The sequence below is a fragment of the Rhamphochromis sp. 'chilingali' genome (assembly GCF_963969265.1).
Source record: "Rhamphochromis sp. 'chilingali' genome assembly, chromosome: 10".
Taxonomy (NCBI): Eukaryota; Metazoa; Chordata; class Actinopteri; order Cichliformes; family Cichlidae; genus Rhamphochromis; species Rhamphochromis sp. 'chilingali'.
The window spans coordinates 33,027,870-33,050,027 of NC_137937.1; the positions used below are offsets into that span (position 1 = coordinate 33,027,870).

Sequence of the window (22,158 nt, forward strand, 5' to 3'; positions counted from 1 at the left end):
TGACAGTTATGTCACGGGATGTCGTCATTCGTAGGCGACAATGTAGTCTTTTTTTCTAAGTAGCAATATTACAAAAATCTAAATACGTTAGTAATAATAATAATAATAATAATAATAATAATAATAATAATAATAATAATAATAATAATAATAACAGTTTAATGCAGGTTTTGTGAAATTTTCATGTAACACAGGTGAAGGGAAACTTTTATGGTAGCTGGCCAGGCTACATTTTCTCTTTAGCTGCATTTTAGTGTCCTGTGGGGTTCTCCATGCAAATTGCTTTATTGTATAAATTGTATCAGCTAAACCTCTTTCATGGAAAGGATATTGTATCAGAGTGTGTCCTTGTAGTACAGTGTATTAAATATTTGATATTAGATATTTTTTCTCTACGATATGTTTTTGGTTACTTGCTTAAAAAAAGGATATTATTACTCAAATAAGAATCATAACTGTAGGTAAAAATCAATGATACACTCACCGGCATAGATGTGGCATAGATTCAACAAGGTGCTACAAACATTGATCGGAGATTTTGGTCCACATGATACATGATACAGCAGCATCACAAAGTTGATGCAGATTTGTTTGTTGCGCAACTATGATGTAAATCTCCTGTTGTGGTCTAAATCTAAAATATATAGAGACTGTTGATAAATATTATAAAGCTCAAGATTTTAATTTATTTGAAAGCTTGTTTTTGTTTCATGACATTGTTCTGGTTAGCAAGGCCATTAGGGGGGTTTCATAGTTGACGTTATGCAATCAAACAATTACTGTGTGACCAAAATTTTAAAATAAAAAACTTTATCATAATTTCATTTCATTCACTGAGAAAATATTATTATCCAAGAAGACACAAATACGAAGAGCTGGTTCGGGTTCAGGTTTTTAGGCCTTTCTCAAAGGTCAGTTTGCCAGGGAACTAAACCTCGCAGTATCCATTCAACAGATGAATCAGTGATTTTACTAAATCTGCTTGGTTCTTCTTTTTTATTACTTTTTGTATAAATCATCAGGGGTGAAATGTAATATTTTACTTTTCTGTTGTTGCTCCTAAGTTAAGCTCTTCTTGCCTACTGTGTGTTCTGTTTTGGGATCGCTATTGTTTCTCTTATATTCATTCCTTCTTCAGCACATTTTGAGCATTTTTAAGTTTGTCTCTTATCACTGTTATGCACATGGCATTATGCACATGGCATTATGCACATGGCATTCAGTAATACATCTCTTTTAAGTCTGCAGATTTTTCAGAGGTGTTTAGACTCTATTAAAAGTGGTTGAAAATTGTCTCTAACTTAATGAGGAGAAAACAGAAGTCCTTGTTTGTGCCCCCAACAAATTTATGCAGAAAGTAATGGTGACTAGTTCATCAGGAACTTCAGAGTATGTTTTGAGTCAGCTTTCATTTTAGACACTCTGTCTCACTCTTGCTTCTATCATTTAGGGAAAATTGTTAAGTTGAGCTCAGTTGCGTCGCGCTTTGAGCTGGAAATTGGAAATCATCCTTTTATTTCATCATGTCTGGATGATTGTAATTCATTGTTCACGTCTCCTATGAAATCTTAAAGCTCGTCTGCAGGTTGTTTGTACTTACATGTCACACCTTTAAGGTGCACTGGCATCCCATTAACTTTAGAGTTCACTTTAAAATTCTGGTTTTGACTCTTAGAGGTCTCCATGGACAAACGCCAGCTTACATCATAAAACGTTACATCCTTACATGCCCAGGTCATGTGATCAGGGGCCTGCTGGCTGTGCAGCATTTAAGGCCGAGGACTAAAGGAGACAGAGCTTTTGCAGCAGTGGCCTCCCAGTATGGAACGCTCTCCCACTGAGCCTGAGTTCTGTGGATCTGTGATCTCTTTCAAAAAGCAGCTACGTATCCATTTTTTAACTTGCTTTTGGGTAAATTTATTGTTTGGATGTTCTACCACTTTTATTGTAATGCACTTTGTGAGATTTAATGTTTTAAAAAAAAATATGTAAAGCATTAAACAGGCCAGCATACCTGTTCATTGAAGTTCATGAGATAGTACTGCAGAGTGAAGTGGGTCAAACAGGCAGGTTCCTCCACGACCAGTCAACTTCTTTCACAGGGATCGTTTTCAGATCTATCAAGTGAGACAAGCTCCTTTACCCTCTAATGCTACATCCCTGCAAATTAACCTGACTTCAGTACCCTGAGTGCAGAAAGTGGCAGGTATTGTCTCCTATTCTTCTCACTTTCTCGTTCTTACAGTAACCAGACACTGTCACCTTTTGTCCCATTGTTGTCTTAATTACTGGTCGACTTGGGTTCAGAGGGATCTGCTTACTCAAGTCTCTTTTCCTTGTCTGTTGACTAGGCTGAGACTTTTCATTGGGACCCAGAGGAGCGATAATAAAGTTTAATCTGCACTACGGCTATTGGGAGAAAAAAAAACACTTTCAATGAATACATTCATCCAACAATTTTAGCAACATTTCAGATTATCTGTGGTGTAGAAAGATTATTTTACACACAAGTAGCAAAAAGGATGCCGGTGGTACCAAGCATCAAGGCGAGGATCATTTAGATATCTTATCACCAGTAGAGGGAGTAAGAGGATTGTCTACGGATTGCTTTTTTGTCTGATGTATTGGAATGTTCTTGCTGATCTCCAGAGGACTTTGCATATTAAGACCATTGATAGTCTTAAAATTGCTTATTGTTATGTGCACAGGTGTTTTGCTTTAAAATTTGCTTCATTCAGAAGCCTCAGAGGAGGTTTTTCTTACTCTCAAACAATAGTCAAAAAAACAGGACAGTTCCCGTTTACCACTGAGAGAATGACTTTACCATGAAGTTGCATGTGGCTAACCACCAAATATACAATCCAGATTTCAGCAAAGCCAAGCTTTAAGCAGTTTCAAAGTGAGCAATGATGAAAGGAAAACAGAAACACCTTTCATGAATTAAGAAATCAATGCTGTAAATGTCGCAAGTGTTCCAGCTTATTAAACGCCCCTCTGTGTTCGGTTTTGTTTTTGGATTTTTCTTCCTCGCAGTGTGTTTCCAGTTGTAAAGCTGGACTCCTGCTGTTCCTTCTAAAATGTGCAGGTTGCATGCTTGACCTCATCCCACAGTGGCGCCAATGGCTCACACATGGCACTCTAAATCCTCACTCTTGCGCATGCATCTCCAAACAATCTGGGAGTCATTTCGCATATCTGATAAGTTTTGTGCTTCGTGGAAGAAAAGGCGAAGGCCTGTACACATGTCCCGAGCCTGAATCCAATCAAGGCAAGTAGACTTCAGAAAGTCACACTGCACCTTTAGATTTTCGCACACAAAGCACAGAAAGACTTCAAATGGAAACGGGGAGAATGGGATTAGCTTGATCTGATATTTGCAGCCCATATGCTTTGCAGCAGCTCGGGTATCAGAAATTGAGTTTGATGATGAAATAAACTGTACTGCTGGGGCAGAAGAAAACAGTAGAGTAAGCACAACACAGGTATAAGAAACATGCATACAGTGTTTATTTTGCAACCAGGACACATTAAATAAAACTACAAAGATACTTCACTTATACAAAAGATAGATTATATCCCATTCACATACAAAATAACAATAATTTACTGTATAAATTAAAATTTTCACTATTTTGCTATTTACAATTTGATGAAAACAATGTTTTGGCCTCTTGTGATGACTCAGGGCTTCTGGTGTTGTTTTCATGTTATCGAGCACTACAGGACATTCATATCAACAAAAACAGTTTTGGAGACAAGAAAAAGACTGTTTCCACCGCTCAGAAGACGGCGTGGAATTTTACGACTGATTGGAGGACCGGACAGAAAATGGAAGTTTGCATAATTCACCAGGCTATCCAAACAAATATGCCCTTGTTAGATTTTAACTGTCAGATTTCGTTAGCTTGTGTTTGACTTGAACGCGCATTAATTTCCCATTGCTCTCCGTTTCTCCCCTTCTTTCTACGCTTGGTCAGCTCTGAACATCACAGACCCAGGGGCATGTGCTCTTGTCTTGCAATAATTAACATGAGTTACAGTTGAGAGGACAGGCAAAACATAGCAGAGAGTAACATTTTAGAAAACTTCTGATTGGGAAACAAAAGTTATTCATCTTTTTACGGGTATTAAATTCTGTCTCAGTTCTCGAAAACCATAAATCTTTTGATTTGAATGTCACTGTAATGCTGTGTCATGCATAAAATATAACCTTTCTTTCAAGTGCTCAGGTTGCTGTACAAGTGCGTATTTTTTTTCCTTTTTTTGTCTTTTCACTGAAACAGAGCTGTAAGTGATTAAGTACCATTTCATCTTGTAAGCTGAAGTGCTTCAAAGTTAGGATCTTTTTTTATTTTTCTTGCCAGTGAGAAAATAACTCAGCGGCCATCTGCAGAAACCTTGAACATCCAGTCTCACATCAGGAAAGGCCAATTACTATGCCGTTGGTGCATTAGTAGATTCTGACCTTTCACAAGTAGTTAAAATGTCACAGAAAACCATTATAGCTGGAAACCTTCTGTCAGCTTGTGGATAGTACCTTGGGGTGCTTTTGGTTATATTTCTGTCTGACTATATTGTTCGCACTCAACCTTTTGGCCTGAAATCTATATGACAAGTAAAAGCTTGAAGGTCTGCAGCGTTCTGCAGAATTTAGACAATTTACTGGTATCAAAGATTAGAATTTTTTTTTTTTTAAAAGCACTCCACCTTTGAGCTAAAGTAACACAAAAGAACTTTGACAAGTTGCTTAAATGCTTTGCCGAGACACAAAATGAAAGAGCAGTCATAAATATCATCATTCCCACACTGAATTACATAATATACAACAATATTCATCCCCCTGTAATCAAAAGACAACATAATGTGAACAATATGTTCAGTAAACGTCCAAGACTACACATAAGATACACAAATAAGAAACAAAAAAAGCCTTTTAAAGCCTCGTCTGTCATTATATGAAGAGTTCTATCCCAAAAGGCTAAGTGTGTCAAAGAAAATAAATCGACATCAACAAAATCGTGTTAAAAAAACAATGTAAAAGATCCCGTCTGAGATTAATGCTTTCAATCACTGCACAAGACCGGGAGGCATTTTTGACATTTAAGTGGCGGAAACCCTATTCTGGAATGAAACTCTTCATATCTACATGGATTTGTTAAAGAAGTGCAGACTTTTGTGAGGGACACCAGTCCACTTTGTGAAAGAAACAGATGTGCGGAACTGAGTCAAGGGAAGAGGAGATCCTTAAGGCACTTGAACAGCATCAAACCGGAAAGACTCCCACCCACAACCGAGCAGAAAAAGCCCTCAGATCTTCCCGAGCCTCCCTAAATGGCAGTTTGTGAGCAAACTGCACCAACCCCCCAACCCCCCAGCCAGCTAGCTACTTCTCCTCGCCACACAAATCCATGGGCGCTGAGTGAACGAGTGGGCGAACAAGCTCCCTTTCTCGCTGATCTTTTCATTTTGCGGTGACTGATTCGTCCCCAAAGTGCTGTCATATCTACCTTCCGTGTGACATTTCCGCGTCCTGTTTCCCTTTCCTCAGCAAGCCAGGTGTCACGTAAAACATATATTTAAAAAAAACAACAAAAAAATATTAGCAGTTTGAATACAGAATTAAGAACACAAATGAATAAACAACTCTTTGGATGGGAGGATTCTGGATTTTGGCTGAAAATGTTCATCCGCATGAGGCAGTTAAGTTATTAAAAAAAACTGAAGTTTTACAGCATGTGTCATATGTGTATATGTATTAAAGACTCAGTTTCTTCATCCTCTCGTTGATGCTGATGAAGATTCGGCTGCCACTGAAACTGAACTGAGCTGATTTGTTTTTGCACTCCAGCTTTGTCATATTTTCACTAGTGAGCTTGCTGTCCAGAGGGGTTTTTGGAGGTATCTTGATTGGTAGGGTCATCCATGGGTGATGGAAACAGCTTCTTGTATGATAAAAGCATCTTTGAGATTTTCCTCTATCCAATCTTTTATTCTCCTCTCCAAGAGTGGAGTCTTACAGTCCTGCCTGCCCTCCCGCTCCTCTTCGGTGTTGAGCAGGTTAGGAGGGCGTGGCCACTTTGGCACACAGACCATTTAGTAGCATTCACTCAGTCAGTTGTCATTAGCCACTCAGTTGTTGGCTTGTTTGCTTAGCGCCTCAAAGAGTTTCATTGTCTGAGGGCCTGGCATCTGACGGCCCTTGAACAGAATAGTGGCGGGTGGCGGTACTGTTTGGTTAGATGGCAGGACGCAGCAGGAGCACTAGTTGCCCACCAGGGGGCTGAGGTCACCGTGGTGGTTCTTTAGCTTCTTCTTGAACAGGGAGATGGTAGAGGGGCGGTACAGGATGATCCAAGGCTCAGAAGACGCTGTGCTCTGGCTGCAGGTGTCTGAACCACTGACGGTTGGGATGTTTGGAGACCTGAGAGTAGAAATGAAGACGAAGTAAAGACAAAGAAAAGGAATTGCACAAAAGAGAGGGGAATGGAGAAAAGATGGAAAACAATGAACAGAGATTAATAAAGAGAGTCACAAATGTGTCCTCGATTAATGTCACAGACAGATCCATTAAAACGGTGGTACTAAAGCTCTTGTGTAGGTTTTTACAATTTTTGGGTACTTGTTTAAAAGCCCTCAATATTTTTGGACTCAAAATTATTGTAATTAGTGGTAAACCTTGGCTTTAACTTAAACTTACTATATTTATTGCATTCGTTTTTTAAGGAAAATGGATCCATTTTCAGGGGAAAAATCTTTATATAAATGTTTCTGTGTTTTCACTGAAGGGAAAGGGAAACTATGTTCTACTGGAAGAAAATGTTTAAACAACGTCGTTTTCTTGTTTTTCAATTTTCTGTTCTGTTGATGCTAGGAGATTCTTTGATCGGAAAATTTCTGGCTTTAGTCAAAGTGAAAAAACAGACTTTTGCGGCTCCAGATAAAAATTCTTTACATAAGGACTTGTTCTTTCATCTTCAACCAGTATGGTATGGATATCGTGGCGTACGGGTAAAAGCTTGGAAACGTGATACTTGGCTGATCCGCCACGCCTCGAACATCCTCATACTTACTTGACTGTGACGTGCAGCAGCAGCTTTGCTACCATGGCGATGACAGTCAGTATGAGGAGAGCTGCTAAAGCGTAGATGGTCCACACTAGACAGAGAGCGGAGCACATTAACAAGACATCAGACATCCGATCACGGTAATTAAAACAAACCGCAGCAGACTGAAGAGATTAGCGAGTCAAGAACTATTCAAGCGCTGCTTAATTCAAACTTACACCTGTGAGAAGTTCAGTCAGCTAATTGTCAAGAAATGGCGATACATTATCAGTGCACATCTGTTATCAGCTAGCTGTTTGAGAAAAAGAATTAGGGCTTGGAAAGAATAACATTTGGAGGAAGCAGAAAAGCGCAGAGCACATCAGTCCACCCTGCAAAGTGTTGACTAGATGGCTGATTGGGAAAAGTGGGGACTTCTGAGACAATGACAAGTGAAAACAAGCGTCATGTGGCATTACTTCAATTATGATCATAGGGAGTCACTCTGGGCCAGAGCTTCTAGCAGTATCTCGACAAACCAGAACAATTTTCAAACTTTCAGAGAAACCAGGTCATGCTAAGTGGGAGTTCTTGCTAAGAAACCTCCAACAGCATCCCAGCAGAGGCAGAGAGAGGCGCGGTAAGTGCAGTGTACGACGGATGTTAACATACTAGCGCTGTGGCCGGTGGTCTCGCCGCGTCCAGCCCACTGACCTGGCATGTTGTGCTCCGGTTTACCGGGGCTGGACGTGATCACGTAGAGGATCTGGGACGAACGTCCATTCGTCGTACCGTTAGATTTCTCTGTGACTCCGCCAGCCAGCTGGGGCCCTGCTGTGCTAGACACGTCTTCGTTTTCCTCCTCGTCATCTCGTTCAGACTCTATTGTTCTGGTGTCCTGGCTTTGAAGCGCTCCTTCAGACTCTATTGTTCTAGTGTCCTGGCTTCGGAGTGCTGGGGGGGAAAAAGAAACAGACAGTTGAATGTTATTCCTTAAACTATCAGGTGGAGACATGGAACAAATCAAAAGCTTACTATCCCACAGCACCAAGTTGATCTGGTTGTTTCAGTGACTAAAAGATTACTTTGTCAGGTGTGGTGCTAAGAATATTCAATTCTGATGTGAAGTGTCTCACAGCACTGGCATTTCCAAAGAAAACTGCAACTTTCCAACTATTCAGACATAAATGATTGTCCTGTCCTTGAGGTATAAGCAGAGACGTCAACTTTAACAGCAATAAAACTAGTTCTCAGTCCCAAAAGAAAATAATGCATGAATACAATACAACAACATTACTTCCATCCTTTTTCTTAACTGCTTATCCACCTTGGGTCATGGGGAGGCTGGAATACAACCCAGATGACTTTGGTCAAGAGGTAAATTACACCTAGGACAGGTTACCACTTCACCACAGGAGGCAGACAATCACCAGTTAACCTAACACACAAGTCTTTAAACTGTGGCAGAAACTGCAGCACCTGAAACGAACTAACACATCCTCAGGGAGAAGATATAAACTCAGACAGGATTAATATGGACTCAGTGGCCAATATTTATCTCCTCTCTCACATTCTGTCTCACGACGAGTTAAAAACGTTAAAATATCGCTCCCTGCCATATTATAACAGCACACCTGTCTGTAAACTGACACTTTCCCCCCCAGTTTTTAGGTAATGCATCAGTTTTTGTCAGGGAGAATAATGATTGCATGCTCTTTGTGGTAAAAACTAATTTCATTCAGGACCACTATAGCCAGAAGAGCACTGGGATTTCAATATCCAGTTTTCAGTTGATGACCAGCTCAATTCTGCGACCTTCCCATCCATTCATGTGCTTACATTTAAAGCCAGAGGAGGGCAGGGTGGAGCAACTAAATGCAGAACAACACAGCAGGGATCAATGATAACACATGACATATTACACTGATATGACATTGATAATGTTAGGTACAGAATGAAAAAGGGTGGAAAGCGGGTTGCAAAGCTGCTTGCACCTGTGTAGCAACTGTAGGAAGACTGAATAAGTCCAATATTGAAGGTGAATAAGGGTATCAGCTGACACTGAGATCAGCTGATCTGCTAGGACTGTGACTAAGCTTGAGTTTTGGCCTGTCTGAACTAAATCACTGTGCTGAATTTGTTCGACACAGTGATTTCTGATCACGCTACTGCTGTTTTGCACACTGATGAGCTCTTTTTGATATAATACAAATCTGATCTGACGCATTTAATTTGTCAGTAGCAACAAAACAAGCAACGTTAACGGAAGGCAGATCACATCTCGCTATATCAGCGAGTTTTTATGAAGTCCTCCATCATTTGCATTTAATCATTTGTGAAAATGTCACCCTTTAGCCACAATAAGAAAAGGCTAGAAGGAGCTTTTGATAAGATAGGAGAGGAAAACGACTTTCATTATTCAAGAAAATCTTTTATTCATCTGGAAATATATAAATCATTTATCAGTTTTAGTAGTAAAATTACTCCTTGGTTGTTATTATAACTTAGCTTTACTGCCCTTACTAGATTACAGCTCTGTGTAATGTAACATCCCGTGTCTTCACAATGAAGTGATGAATGTAGCGTCGAATGCAGAAGAGGGAAATGTTATGCCATGTCACTGTAATTTCTACAAGTTAAGGGCATCGATCACTTAACACTCCTTTAATTATTCCATTGTATAAACTGGGCTGCAGCAAGCATGAGGTAATATTATACTACTTCATGCTGATCATGTTGTTGAAAGTATATACAGCAGAGGCACGAGTGAATATTTAATACTAACTGCATTTGTTAAGAAACAGATGGAGTTTGCAAAAACACCCAAGCGTGCTATAAACATGTGGTGCTGAGAACTTTTTTTTTAAATTCAAGACATGATTCAAAAAGTGTTTGCAATAAATTCTGTTTGCTTTAACCTGCTTACAGCTCCAGATGGGCAGAGTTTGCTTCATAAAACAACAGTGCCAGGGAGCATGGACTATTTCAGCTCATTTATGGGCTCCCAGAGGAAAGCAATATCCTAAATGAGATCTCCTCTGCCTTTCATTTACGTCTCCTAAACATAGTTGCGATTTATTTAAAATCACTGTGTGATTTTAAGAAATGTTCTCGTCCTCCGTGTGAAATGTTGCCGCTGAGAAACAAACTGTGCAGTGTTTCAGTCTCACACTGATATTTATGAGTGTCACTTGGGTCTTTTATTATTTTTCTTACATGTTAAGGTTTGAGTCATTATGCTGCAATTGTAATCATCCGCAGATGAGATATTGTGCTTTACTTAGATGCTTAGAGCAGATGTCTGTGAATATCAGAAATTAGATTTAAAGAATTAAAACTTTTAGACACAGTCACAAAACATCAAAAGATTAAGCACACGTATGAAGAAACAGAATAAATGACTTAAGTTATAAATTGAGAAAAAACATTTTTTTTTAAGCATATTTAACTTCAGGTGACTTAGTAAGGACCTAGCCATCTCTAACAATTTGAAACAGTCCAATGGAAATGATAGTTTCCACAACTCTCCACTGACTGCTCCATTGGCAGTGCAGAATAAACTTTCCAATATGTGAGTAATGGTCGAACCAAAAGCATATTTCATTCGGGAATACCAGTGTTCAACTGCAGAAATTTATATCTGGTGGCATGGATATGTTCTGGAGACTAATTAAGTCAGAAATAAAACACAAGCTGGGTTGCAAAGAGGCTTGCAGATATGCAGCAACTATGGGCTACGACAGCTGCTGGCATGTGGGTTGGGACTGGCGTCAACTTATTTGCTGGGAACTGCAGTTAAGCTTGACTTTGTGGCCTTCCAACTAACCAACTCAGGCTCAAGTTATTTTTTAAATACCCCAGTATGTTCAACAAATTATTAACTTTACATTAAACACATGACATGTACTGTGCAGTTCTTTTATATTGCTTCTCATGAATCTTCTGTACATTTATTTATCTTATTTCACATCACCTCGCCTCTTCCACTGCTGAGGTGCTTCGAGTTTCTCAGCTGCGTGAACTACTTTCAAATATCGATTATTCCAGGACTGTTCCACTCTTTTATGAATGCTGGTCAGATGTTAAACCAGCATGGGTTTTTTTTTCTTTTTCACGTAATTGCTCAACCTGGCTGTGATGTTCCCAGAACTGCCCACATGTTTCCCATTTGCAAACAAAATACCATGCTTCAAACCCAGTCACAGCTGAAATGTGCTGTCACTGTCATCTGAGAGCGTTTATCCTCAAATTACAGATCCAACCGCTCAGCCTGCCACCAAGGAGATATTAAACGTATATGGTGCTGACACTGTCTGCTTTCTATTTGTACCTCAGTCACTATGTGTTTTTATCTATATAGTTTTGTTTGAAAAACAAAAAAACAACTACTTAATTCAGGAGGTGACCTTTTCTCATAACCCATCTCAGATTGCATTTCTGGAATAGACTATACCTCCCGCAAAACAAGATCCATGCCATGAGAAAGGATCGTGCCTGTCTGAGGGTCAGAGGATTTTGACCTTCCAATATTGTTTTTACTGTAATGCCAGCAGGCAAAGAAAAATGACACAGAATTACAGATGGAGGGAGAGAGGGAGGGGCGGCTGGAGACTGCCTCTTAATGTGAGCTTGAATGTCACCTACAGTGAATTATATCAGGGTGTGCTTTGCTCATTCCTGCAGAAATTAATCTATTAACCCTCCTGCCTTCTTGGGACCTTTTTGTGCCACTGCTATGTGTTAAATGGCTGCCATTTCCACTGTGTTCAGTGGAATATAACCAAACTTGCCACAGGATAGTTTTTACCTGTCAATGTTAATATTCCAGTGTGAATTCCTTAAATCAGCCTAAAATGGCTGAGCAGCAGAAATCCCCACACCCATCACCCTGGGGACCATTTTCTGCCCATTGACTTCCATTATAAACGCTATTTTTCAACCCCAAATTATCATCGTATGATTTTATTTTTTCTTCTTTTCTTGGATGTCAATGAAGACTCAGGGCCTTGAAGTTTTAATTTTTAAATTGCAAAAAAAATGCAAAAAAAATAATGGCAGGTCAAAATGTATGTTGGTGCCAATCTTTGGTCCATCTAAAGGCCTACTTATAATGACAATCACATATTACTTCAACTGGTTTTTTGTGGAAATATTTAGTTTCGTTTTTTGGTTTTTGGGGCTTATAACACAGGGCGCTCATGTAATAACACTGGGATTTGAAGGGTTAAAACAACGAAAATATAATTAAAACTTTACATGAATATTTCAGGGAGAAGTAGTTTTACAAGGTTGGCTAATTTAAAGTGGAATAAAATATGGATATATGGTCTTTTTATGGCGTGGCTGAGAATGGTCCCTAGGGTGATGGGTGTGAGTTTTTTAAAGGATGGCAGGAGGGTTAAATCATTTCTGGTGCTTTCAGACTATTCATGAGAGAACATAACACAAAAAAACAAGGTTTTTTTTTATTCCACATGAATCCTTATACATTCTTTGCATTAGCCTGGGAGGAATAAAATTACTTTGAAGTCCTCTGAGCTGTAGTTTCTTAGAAATGCATCCACTAGACAATGAAATCGGCATATCAGAAGCCGTAATGCACACGATGGTTGTATTTTTTATGTAGGTGGCATAAAAACTTTCAGTGCAATTTAGCAGAGAACACACTCTGGGTGAGCACTCTGCAGCAGCTTGATAAGAGACTGAATTCCTAGAAAAACAGAACACATTTAAATATGCAATATCACCCGGGGCTGTGAGACATTGACTAGCAAATGAAAAGAGAAAAGGGCCTGCCAAAGCCATGACAACTGCCTAACCACAACTAACAGGTGTTGCTTTACTAAACTAGGGATGCTATGCAAAACTCTATCATAGTGCTAGCCAGCCAGCCAGCCACGCAAATGAGGGTTCTTACTTTGTTTGCAAAGTGTTATGAATGAAGGCAGGCTGAGCACAGAAGCTATAATGAAGGAAAACATCACAATAGGTGAGACATTTCAGAAAATCTGGTGAGCTCTCACCTTGGTAAAGAAGAGCAAATCCCTTGGCCTGGTTGGTTCGGTCAGAGTAGAAGTACAGTATGACAAAGTCGCCCGTGATGTTTACCAGATCCCGCGGAGGGCTTCGCCAGTCGAAGCGGGCCACCACTTGATTTGTGTAGCCATCCAATAGCTCCACCATGTCGGTCTGGTCGGAGATGTCAAAGAAGGTGAAATTGAAGAGGATGGCCGAAGATCCAGGGACCTGGATAGTCCAGTAGCAAACACGCCCAGCCCCGTATTTGTCAGGGAAGTCAGGGGAGTAGATCACTCCTGATGGAGAAGTGTAGTTCCCACCACAGGCCCCCACTCGGGCTGAAAAAAGAGCAGTAAAAAAATGCCTGTGTTATTCGTTTAAAGATTAAAAGTTGTGGAGATGGTTGACATCTGTACTTGTGATCATGCTGTACATGACCTTTTGTGATTGATCAGACACAAAGGACAGACATGTCCTTTGATTTTTAGCACCACAACAAAACACCATAGCTGTGGTATCTGATTTATTAAACTCAAGCTGATTTAGATTCAGAATTTAATTCAAAGCATCTTTACAAGATTCAGCCTAAAAACAGCCTGAAGAAGAATGTGGTTTAACTGAAGAGTATGTGAGTATTAAAAACAAGAAATAGGATTCACGCATAACCAGCAACAAAGCTTCTGGAAAATGAGCCTAACTGGACATAACATATGAATAAATGTTATGCAAGAAACATGTTTTTGAATGGACCAAAAAAAACCTTTTCAGGAGACTGAAATATAGGTGGTCTGAGAGAAAACTAGACTGCTGAGCCTTTGGGCTTTAATTTCAGGCTGTACAAAACCTGATCTTTGATAGCAGATTTTGTCAGTCAAAAGTCTTTTCAGAGCAGATCCTGTCTTTGATGGCATGGCGGTATGGGTTTAGAATAAAGAAGAGCTAGCTGCAGGCAGGGTTACTAATTTTAAAATTGTAGGTGTGTTGTGTTCTGACTTCTTACAGCTTTACGATGATAAAAGAAATGAGCTGTCCCCAAATCAGATTTGTACAAAATAAAACTAGACTAAATGTTTGAAAATGTATGTGAAATTACAGCAGAGATGTGAAAAGACTAAAGAATGAGATCAAGAATGACAACTGTCAGTGCTCACTGCTGAATATGATGACCCAGCCGTCTCCGCCGCAGGGCTGAGTGTGGTCACCGAAGCAAACATGGTTACACTCCATGCTAGGTGACTCCCCACGTTTCTGTAGGTCCACATCGTTGCCACAGAAACAGGCATATCCTGACTCCATACCAGCAAGCTGCAAAACAGAAAAAGGAGTTGTGCAACTGAGGAAAACACTGAGGGGGTCATTCTGCTGACTGCAAACACACATTCTTTCAGTTCTCTCAAACTATAAAGATTGTTGTTTTCCCATAAAATAAGACTTGATTACATTACATTTTTTCATTTTAAAAGGACCAATTATGTTTTTCATGTTCGATTTATGTGGAATTGTGTAAACGTGGGGTAAACAGTTGACTACATGTAGCTACTTCCCTCTGAAATAAGTGACTCGAGCCTAAAGCGCCCTAATTGCTCTTTCTCTCGTGATTACAAGATGTTGTAATCCGAGTCTGTATAACTGTGGCCTCTCAGCTGATTAGAAGACTCCCTTCAAACACGCAGCTGCACACGGGGTGTACAGAAGAAACGGTACAGGAATAACACCTATCTGTCTTTCAAATCAAAACTGTTAGTAAACCATTCCAGAAAGTGTCAGCGCAGGAATGTGACACGTCAAAAACCTTCACACATCTTGACCTCGCCACTGCTGGCCACTCGCTGTCAAAAGAGGTATTGTTCTTCATTCAGAAGGACGCCGTTGTTCGATATTCAGGCTCTAAACGAACACACGCAACTGAAGGTACTGGATAATTTCCTACTCATGGAATAAGAATTCACGCAGCCTCTGCTTCCACCCAGATGTATCAAGCTCCTTGTTGTATTATTCTATCTGATGCGGTTAAATTTGAGAACACGTACACAAATACTTTTGGCAGAGTAAACAAGCCATGGATTGCTGTCTCACTCATCAGGCATGCTCTCTGTCACAAAGTCACGTGGGATCCATATTTCAGAGCACTGATGTTTCACGTGTGTATTGAGGACAGTGACAGTCCAAGGGTAGGCAGATGATGTCAGTCTGTTGCCATTTCCTGTAACATCTGCCTAACTGAGAGGGGAGGGGGTGCCTGTCAGTATCTGTCAATGCATACTGAGCTGAAGTGGATCTGCTGAGACAGAAAATTAACACCTGGCACTGTTTGTAGCAGGGACAATGGCACGCCAGAAACAGAGAGAAGGGAAAATGCAGTGAAGAGGAGGAACCCAGTGGGCTAATAACCATTCATTTCCAGCTGTCAGCCTTGATTATTGTGATGATTCGTCATCTGCTGGTTGGCTTCAAACAGGAAGTGTGATGGCTGAATAAAGAGGGCATCATCTAGATAACTGACAGAAAACTACCCATAAAAGCAGATGATTTGCATAAAAGCCTGACTACTGCAAAAAGACTGCTCACGCCTGTTTTAAAAACAACAATTTACTCTGTTTTTACATCCAATAGGTAGATTTGAAGTGATAGGACAGAGGATAAACCATAAACCAATTACGGTTTGTTTTCCTCTTTTATTTTGGATTTTTTTTTTTACATTTAGTTTTACAGAACTTGTCATGTTTGATTGCAGTTGAAATAAAATTTCTCATGTTTTCTTGTTATTTAATATATTTTTAATTTAATTCCAAATCTCACCTTGTATCTTTGCTTCCTGCAGAAGCTGATACAGTTTTGGATAGTGAGTTTGTTGGAGGTCTCACTGGCACCAGTCAGGGTGGGGGGGTCACCACTGTCTCTGAAGCACCCCAAGTTTCCAGGCACTGTAGGGAGAGCAGACCAGAGTGGGAAAAAATGATTAGTTATATGCTGCATCTTAGATGCAGTCTGCATCACACAGTAAGGCGAGGTTTTCACATGATTAGGGAAGATCAAATGTATAATGGAATTAAAGTACAGCAGGTGTTAGAAACAAGTCGACAGATATGGAAAGAAATGGATTATTTCATACAGAACATGCTTCAAACTATATTTACATGGTCTATATGCTGTTTCAATTTTCTAATCATGTTTGTGATTAACGCTTAATCTCAAAAACCCAGCCCAAAGAACAATCAGTGATGACACACTCGTCAAATATTCAGAACTCTGTTTGAAACTTCTAGCTTGAACTGCCAAGAAGCAAGCCAACTATTTGGCTTCTGAGAAAAAGAGAAGAGGAGGAGGAGGTGGTGAGCGGCAATGGAGGAAGAGGAGCAGAGAAAAGAAAAAGGGGTGAAGAGGACAAGGATGTTTAAGTCATAGCGACACAGAGCTGGAATTTAGAAAATGTACCATGTCAGATTTGAGAGCTGTTGCATCAGATTAGGAATATAACATTTTCTAAATGTGTGACTGTGTGTGTGTGTGTGTGTGTGTGTGTGTGTGTGTGTGTGTGTGTGTGTGTGTGTGTGTGTGTGTGTGTGTGTGAGAGAGAGAGAGAGAGAGAGAGAGAGAGAAAATAATTTTTTAAAGTCTCACGTACAAAGAAAAAAAAAAGGGGGGGGGGGTTCCCATGTGGAATTTGTCACATGACAGGAAGAAGACCATGTCCAACACCTGGGCCTTTATTAAACTCAGATTTATTAAACTCAGTATTTTTGTAAAACACAAAAATTAAGAGCAGCATTAGTTTTGGCACGTTCCAAAATTAAGCTTTGCCAGCAATCATTGTGTATAAACTTGCAACAGCTGATTACAACACCCTTCAGTAAAGTGCACAATATTTCTGTTGCTTTAGTTGTTCAGCACTGTCTTCAGTCAGTCCTGCCTCTGCAAGCCAATTTGCAACCCATCTCTAAACCAACTCCTCATTTTTATCCTATGTCTGACTTTTTCCCAGTCATTGCCATCTATGCCTGTTTTATTTCTACACATAAACAGCATAGATGGCTAATAAAGTCTATTTAGGAAGACCCAAGCTAAGTGTTTTTGTCATTGATCAAACTGTGAAAATGCATGAATATTGGCTACATTTCATTGACAAGTTGCTAAGTGGATAATCTTTAAAAAATGACCTTTATCGTCTGAATATGACTTAAAGCTAATGATTACAAACCACAAGATAGTGTTTACTAAAATTATAGATTACAGAAATCACATCACTCTTATGCTGGTTTCACTTTTCATATGAGGAGGCTGAAATCCTATTCATAAATCAGTTGTCCTGACGGACGTGTTATAAAAAAATATAATACTTCTGTGCTTTTACACTCAGACAGGCTTAAGCTGAACAATAGATCTTTGCACAGCAGCCACTTGACATCAAACAGTAGGTAAGCACAATTTCTAATCTCGTGAATTTAGGCTCTTTGACTAAACAGAACAGAACCGACACTAAAAACATTACTTTTGAATTATTTTGTTGATACTTTGATGATAGCCTCTCATGTGCACCAAAAAGTTTCTCTGCATGCAAGTTAGATTTTACAATATGTGAGACCAATGCGCCAACAATGCCAGATGGATTTCTAACCAGACAGATAGATGAAAGATGGATGTTGACACCTTTCCAGATCACATTCGTGCAGATGAATCAAACTGTCTGCCCTAATCCACTATGTATTCATCAAATACTATACAATCTTTCAAAATCTAGTACAGTGATTAAACGCTGCAAAGCTTTTAAATTCAATGTAATAGCTTGGGAAGTGCCAATAAAGCCTCCAGCAATCTATATCCTATTTGTGATTTGCTTTTCATTTAAATCCAAATGCGCTTAAAGTTATTTATTTTGATGTTCAGAGCTAAAATGAATTTGACAAACATAAGTAAATGCACACCCTGAAAGTAATTTCAACGGGAAGTTGAAAAAAAATTCTCTTCAGTGTAATTGGAAGTGGTGTCATGTGGCCTTAGGGTGTGAAAGAGATCATTAGGGAACGATAGAAAAGACAAGAGCAAAGACTGCGTCCAAAATAGCTGTCAAGTCTGCTGTGAGATACAACAAGGACGCAAAAATCAAAAGCATGTGACACTGTGGTCTGTATTAAAGCATTTACAATTTCCAATTTCAAATTACCTTTAGTAAAAACTCAAAGTCTGATTGCTCCTTATTTCATACAGTCATGAAAAAGCACAGTGGCTGAAATCCTATAACTGCAAATCAAACCGCTACACAAAGATCATTGTTAGATTTTTGTGTAATGCAGGACAATCATAGTTTGGAGATCAGCAACTTCCAGAAAAAACGCACATTCTCCAAAGGGTCAGCGATGTGAGATCAGATGCAAAGAGGGTGCTGCACCAAAAACCTCCGCAATTGCTTTGGTCAACTACCAGATTGATGCAGTTGATCTTAGTCTGCATGGAAGACGCTGAGTTGTCTGCAAAAAAAAAAAAGATGACTGCCAAGACACGACTTTTACTTTGAAAGCAAGTGTTTTGCTTTCGATTTGCGTCACGTTGTTCACAGTTTCGTTATCGCTTGGTAATGATTTGCAAACTGGTGACCACGGCAACCTGCTGGCAACCAAAGAAATCCCATAGAGGTTTTCTCTTTGTGAGTAATTTCACACTAGCAATTGCTAGTAACCGCTTGCTTACTGGTCACAGAATATACCCTTTTCCCTAGGGATTGGTGGTTACCACTGGGTCATTAACTGGTCTCTAGGCCTGCAAGAATGGGGCTTTTACATTCAATTTCACAGCAAATGCGAGCCACCACTCACACATTTATGGTCACTGATGGCCTGTGAGGCCTTAATAGCATTTGTATTGATTTTTTATTTATTTCTCTAATGACATGCAAATAGAATCCCACAGAGAACTCCCCGCTAGTTTCCTCACGAATTGAGAAGAGCGCAAGACGTTCATTTGATCCTAAGACATTACACAATAGCAATTCCTGTCTATTTGTACAACAACACTGTCTTGCTTTGCGGGTACACCAAAGTCTGACAACATGCTCAGACACTGTAAAGTCCCCTGATACTGTACACCAACACTGTCCTAGAAATAAGAATCTCTTGAGCTCTGCCTGTCATCAAACATGCAGGCACAGCTCGGCTGATGACAGTAAGTTCCACCAGTGCACAAGCAGTTCCCAGCACGAAACAGAAAAACACTTCATCTATTTTTACAAGCCTGTCATGAAATGTGGAATATATTGGTATTGTGCAAACAAAAAAGGGAGTATGGATTTGCATACAACTCTGTTTGAATGTTTATAACATTACTACAGAAGAGCATCAATCAACTCTGCCTTCATGAACTGAAGTGACCCTAATAAAGACCACACATGTGCATTGTCACTGGCGTGCCAGCTGCTGCCAAAGTTAACTTATTGGCTTGCACAAAGCACCAACAGAATCTGTAGATTCTCTCTGTTTGAGGCACAAAGACTCTTTGGGGAAAAAGTGTGACATGTTTTAGATTCTTCACAAATTGTTGTCCACAAGAATGTCCCCCACAGACTGGAAAATGAAGACGAATAGAAAGAAAAATGGTGCCGAAACAGACTGGCAGAGAGACAGCCACTCCCTGCATTTCGCTCACATTTGATGACCGTTAAGTGACCGGCGAAATTCTGGCAGCAGCCAAGAACTGTGTTTGACAAATGACTCAACACTTGAAGACAAAGTCCTCAGACACACTCAGACCAGCAATAAATCATGTGCTATATTCCTTTTTCAGCCACAAACATGCCAGAGCTTTAGAAGAGATTAATGTGGTTGGTTGGGATGGGGGGATCATTTACTAAGACTCCACGGTGCACACTTGCAAAAGTAAGCACCAGATTATTTGACAGGTTAAAGGCAAACATGACAGTTATAAGAATGTTTGAGGTCTCTCGTATTTTCCACGGTGCTATAGAAGCGGTTTCTTTTTTATCAGTTGCTTAAGTACACACTAGCGGTGAGGTGCACAACAGGGAAGCAGAGAAGAAAAGAGAGATAAACACCTGGTAGGGAACCAGCAACTTCCCTCCGAGCAAGGCAGGCAGGTACTACTTCAATAGAGGTTTTGAAAAGCAGAGGAAAAAATGCTACTGCTGTGCTCAGGAGCTAGATTAAAGGCACAAATGCTCTTTTTCAACTTGGCTTTGACAAGAAGATTGCAGACTAAACTTAATTTATCATTCTTTGTCCTCTTCTCGTTTTAGGGGCTGAGAAGTACTGGCTGAGGAGCGGTAGGTGTCCGGCTCATACACCGGTGCACTGGAGGTTTGTGCAGAACTGAAGACGGCGACGATCGCTTTTCTATGCACCGCCCTGCAGTGTGCATCCACAAAAAGCACAGAATTGTTCTTATATGAAAACTCCTGAGCACAGCAGCATCTCGCTTAAAAACATCTGCTTTGCAGGCGCAACAAGTGCAAATATCTTCACGTACAGTAAAAGAAAAAACACACACAAACACACTCAACACACTTCAAAGCCGTTGCTGGAATTTAGACTTTAACGAGCCAGAGGGGAGAAATGGAGGAAACACAAGGTGTATAAATGCTCCAGTTAGCCCACACCAGACCTCTGAAAACCCTGGGAGATCACAGTGGGGAAAGGGGGGGACTTCTACAATGTTTAAAAAAACCCAGCCACACTCATCCCAACCTGGCAGCCTCAGCTCACTAAAGAGCAGTCAGCCAGCTTTCCCACAATGCACTGCAGACAGGAGGCACTGGGCAAAGCTGCAAAGTTCATGGGTGTCTGTTTAACAGGAGGTCTTGCCAGGCAGCAGACACAACAGCACCACTGACCTAAAACACATGAGAGAAAAAGAAAAAAAAGCTCCAACACAGAATGATGACAAACAACATCAAACATGTGCAGCAGGCTTTGGCAAATGTGCTTGGCAAGCAGTACGTGCAAGCTGGTTGATGAGCTGGAGGGACGAGCATAACATTAAGCAAACATAATTATAGTTATAAATTTCTATGACGTGGAGGGTAAAGAACTGAAGATATGCATAAGAATAAGCTACAGAGGGTGAGAGAGAGTTAAAGAAATGTTTTCTTTTTAATGGGACTCTGGGTAGGACTTCTTATTTCAACCCCGTTCGCTTGCACCACCCAGCAGAATGCTCCACACGAAGCAAGATAGTGAAGTTGAATGATGAATATGATTTTTCTGTATTATAATCACTGGAACACTGGAGAATTTGGCAGAAAAGTTATTCTTGCAGTCTGTCCTAATCCTATAATCTAGAAGAGATGAAAAAAATTTGAGTCTTTTCTGTCCCTAAAAGCAGGGTAGCAAAAAGAATCCTTACGGCACACATAACTCTATACCTAACTTAGTTGTTTTGAATGGACTCTCTATTCATGATTTGAACTGACAAAAACGAATCCAGTCATTTGGTTTTGTTTTATTTAGTTTCTTTTTCTGTAAGCGGTTTGTGAGTTACTGTCTCAAGAATTTGGGACGTGGGAACATAAAATGTCAAGTTTAATGTCAAAAGGGGATGACTGACGATGCCCACTCAGGTGATGAATGATATCGCTCTGTGGCTTCACTCTGTGGGTGATGGCACGAGGTCTCTAAATAACTGTGTTGAAATTTATGTTCACTTTCTAGATCAACTCGTCCGCCAGACTTATCAAGTACAAACAAAACTGACACAAAAACACACTGAACAACTGATTAATTTTCACATTTGGCTCAGAAAAAAATATCACCTTGAACTACAGTAAATAGATATATATCATAATGTCCACTAGTTTACTAAAATATTACAAAAAAAAGAACTGATTTCCTGAGAATATAAGCACCAGATTTCAGGAAACAGCCTTCAACACCAGGGAAATGCGCAACGTGTAAGAAGTTCAAAGGTGTGAGGAATGAGGAAGCATCACTGTAGGAAACAAATTCTCTTTTCCGCATCCTCATGCAGACTAGAGCCCAGAACAAAGCCCAGCTGGGCTCAGCCAATACTGATATCAATTTTTGAGAGAATAAAAAATCCATTATTATAACATCTGGCTCTGACTACCAATGCTTCAAAAGCCATCCTTAGAAAA

The 22,158-nt window shown here is 39.9% G+C and overlaps 1 protein-coding gene across 3 annotated transcripts in view; it reads right to left on the bottom strand.

Moving 5' to 3' along the window:
• Window positions 1-4,160: 4,160 nt before the first annotated feature.
• kremen1 (kringle containing transmembrane protein 1) overlaps window positions 4,161-22,158 on the bottom strand; it is a 63,235-nt gene continuing 45,237 nt past the window's right edge. The window contains exons 4-9 of one of the 3 annotated variants that reach the window (XM_080893551.1): window positions 15,861-15,985; window positions 14,213-14,366; window positions 13,067-13,399; window positions 7,836-7,997; window positions 7,071-7,155; window positions 4,161-6,421 (exon numbers count right to left, since the gene is read on the bottom strand). In XM_080893551.1, coding sequence (XP_080749677.1) covers window positions 6,262-6,421; window positions 7,071-7,155; window positions 7,836-7,997; window positions 13,067-13,399; window positions 14,213-14,366; window positions 15,861-15,985 — 1,019 coding nt within the window. In that variant the 3' untranslated portion in view covers window positions 4,161-6,261. Of the gene's footprint in view, window positions 6,422-7,070; window positions 7,156-7,715; window positions 7,998-13,066; window positions 13,400-14,212; window positions 14,367-15,860; window positions 15,986-22,158 lie in introns of all 3 variants that reach the window. The other 2 variants (XM_080893550.1, XM_080893549.1) reach the window with 2 other exon arrangements.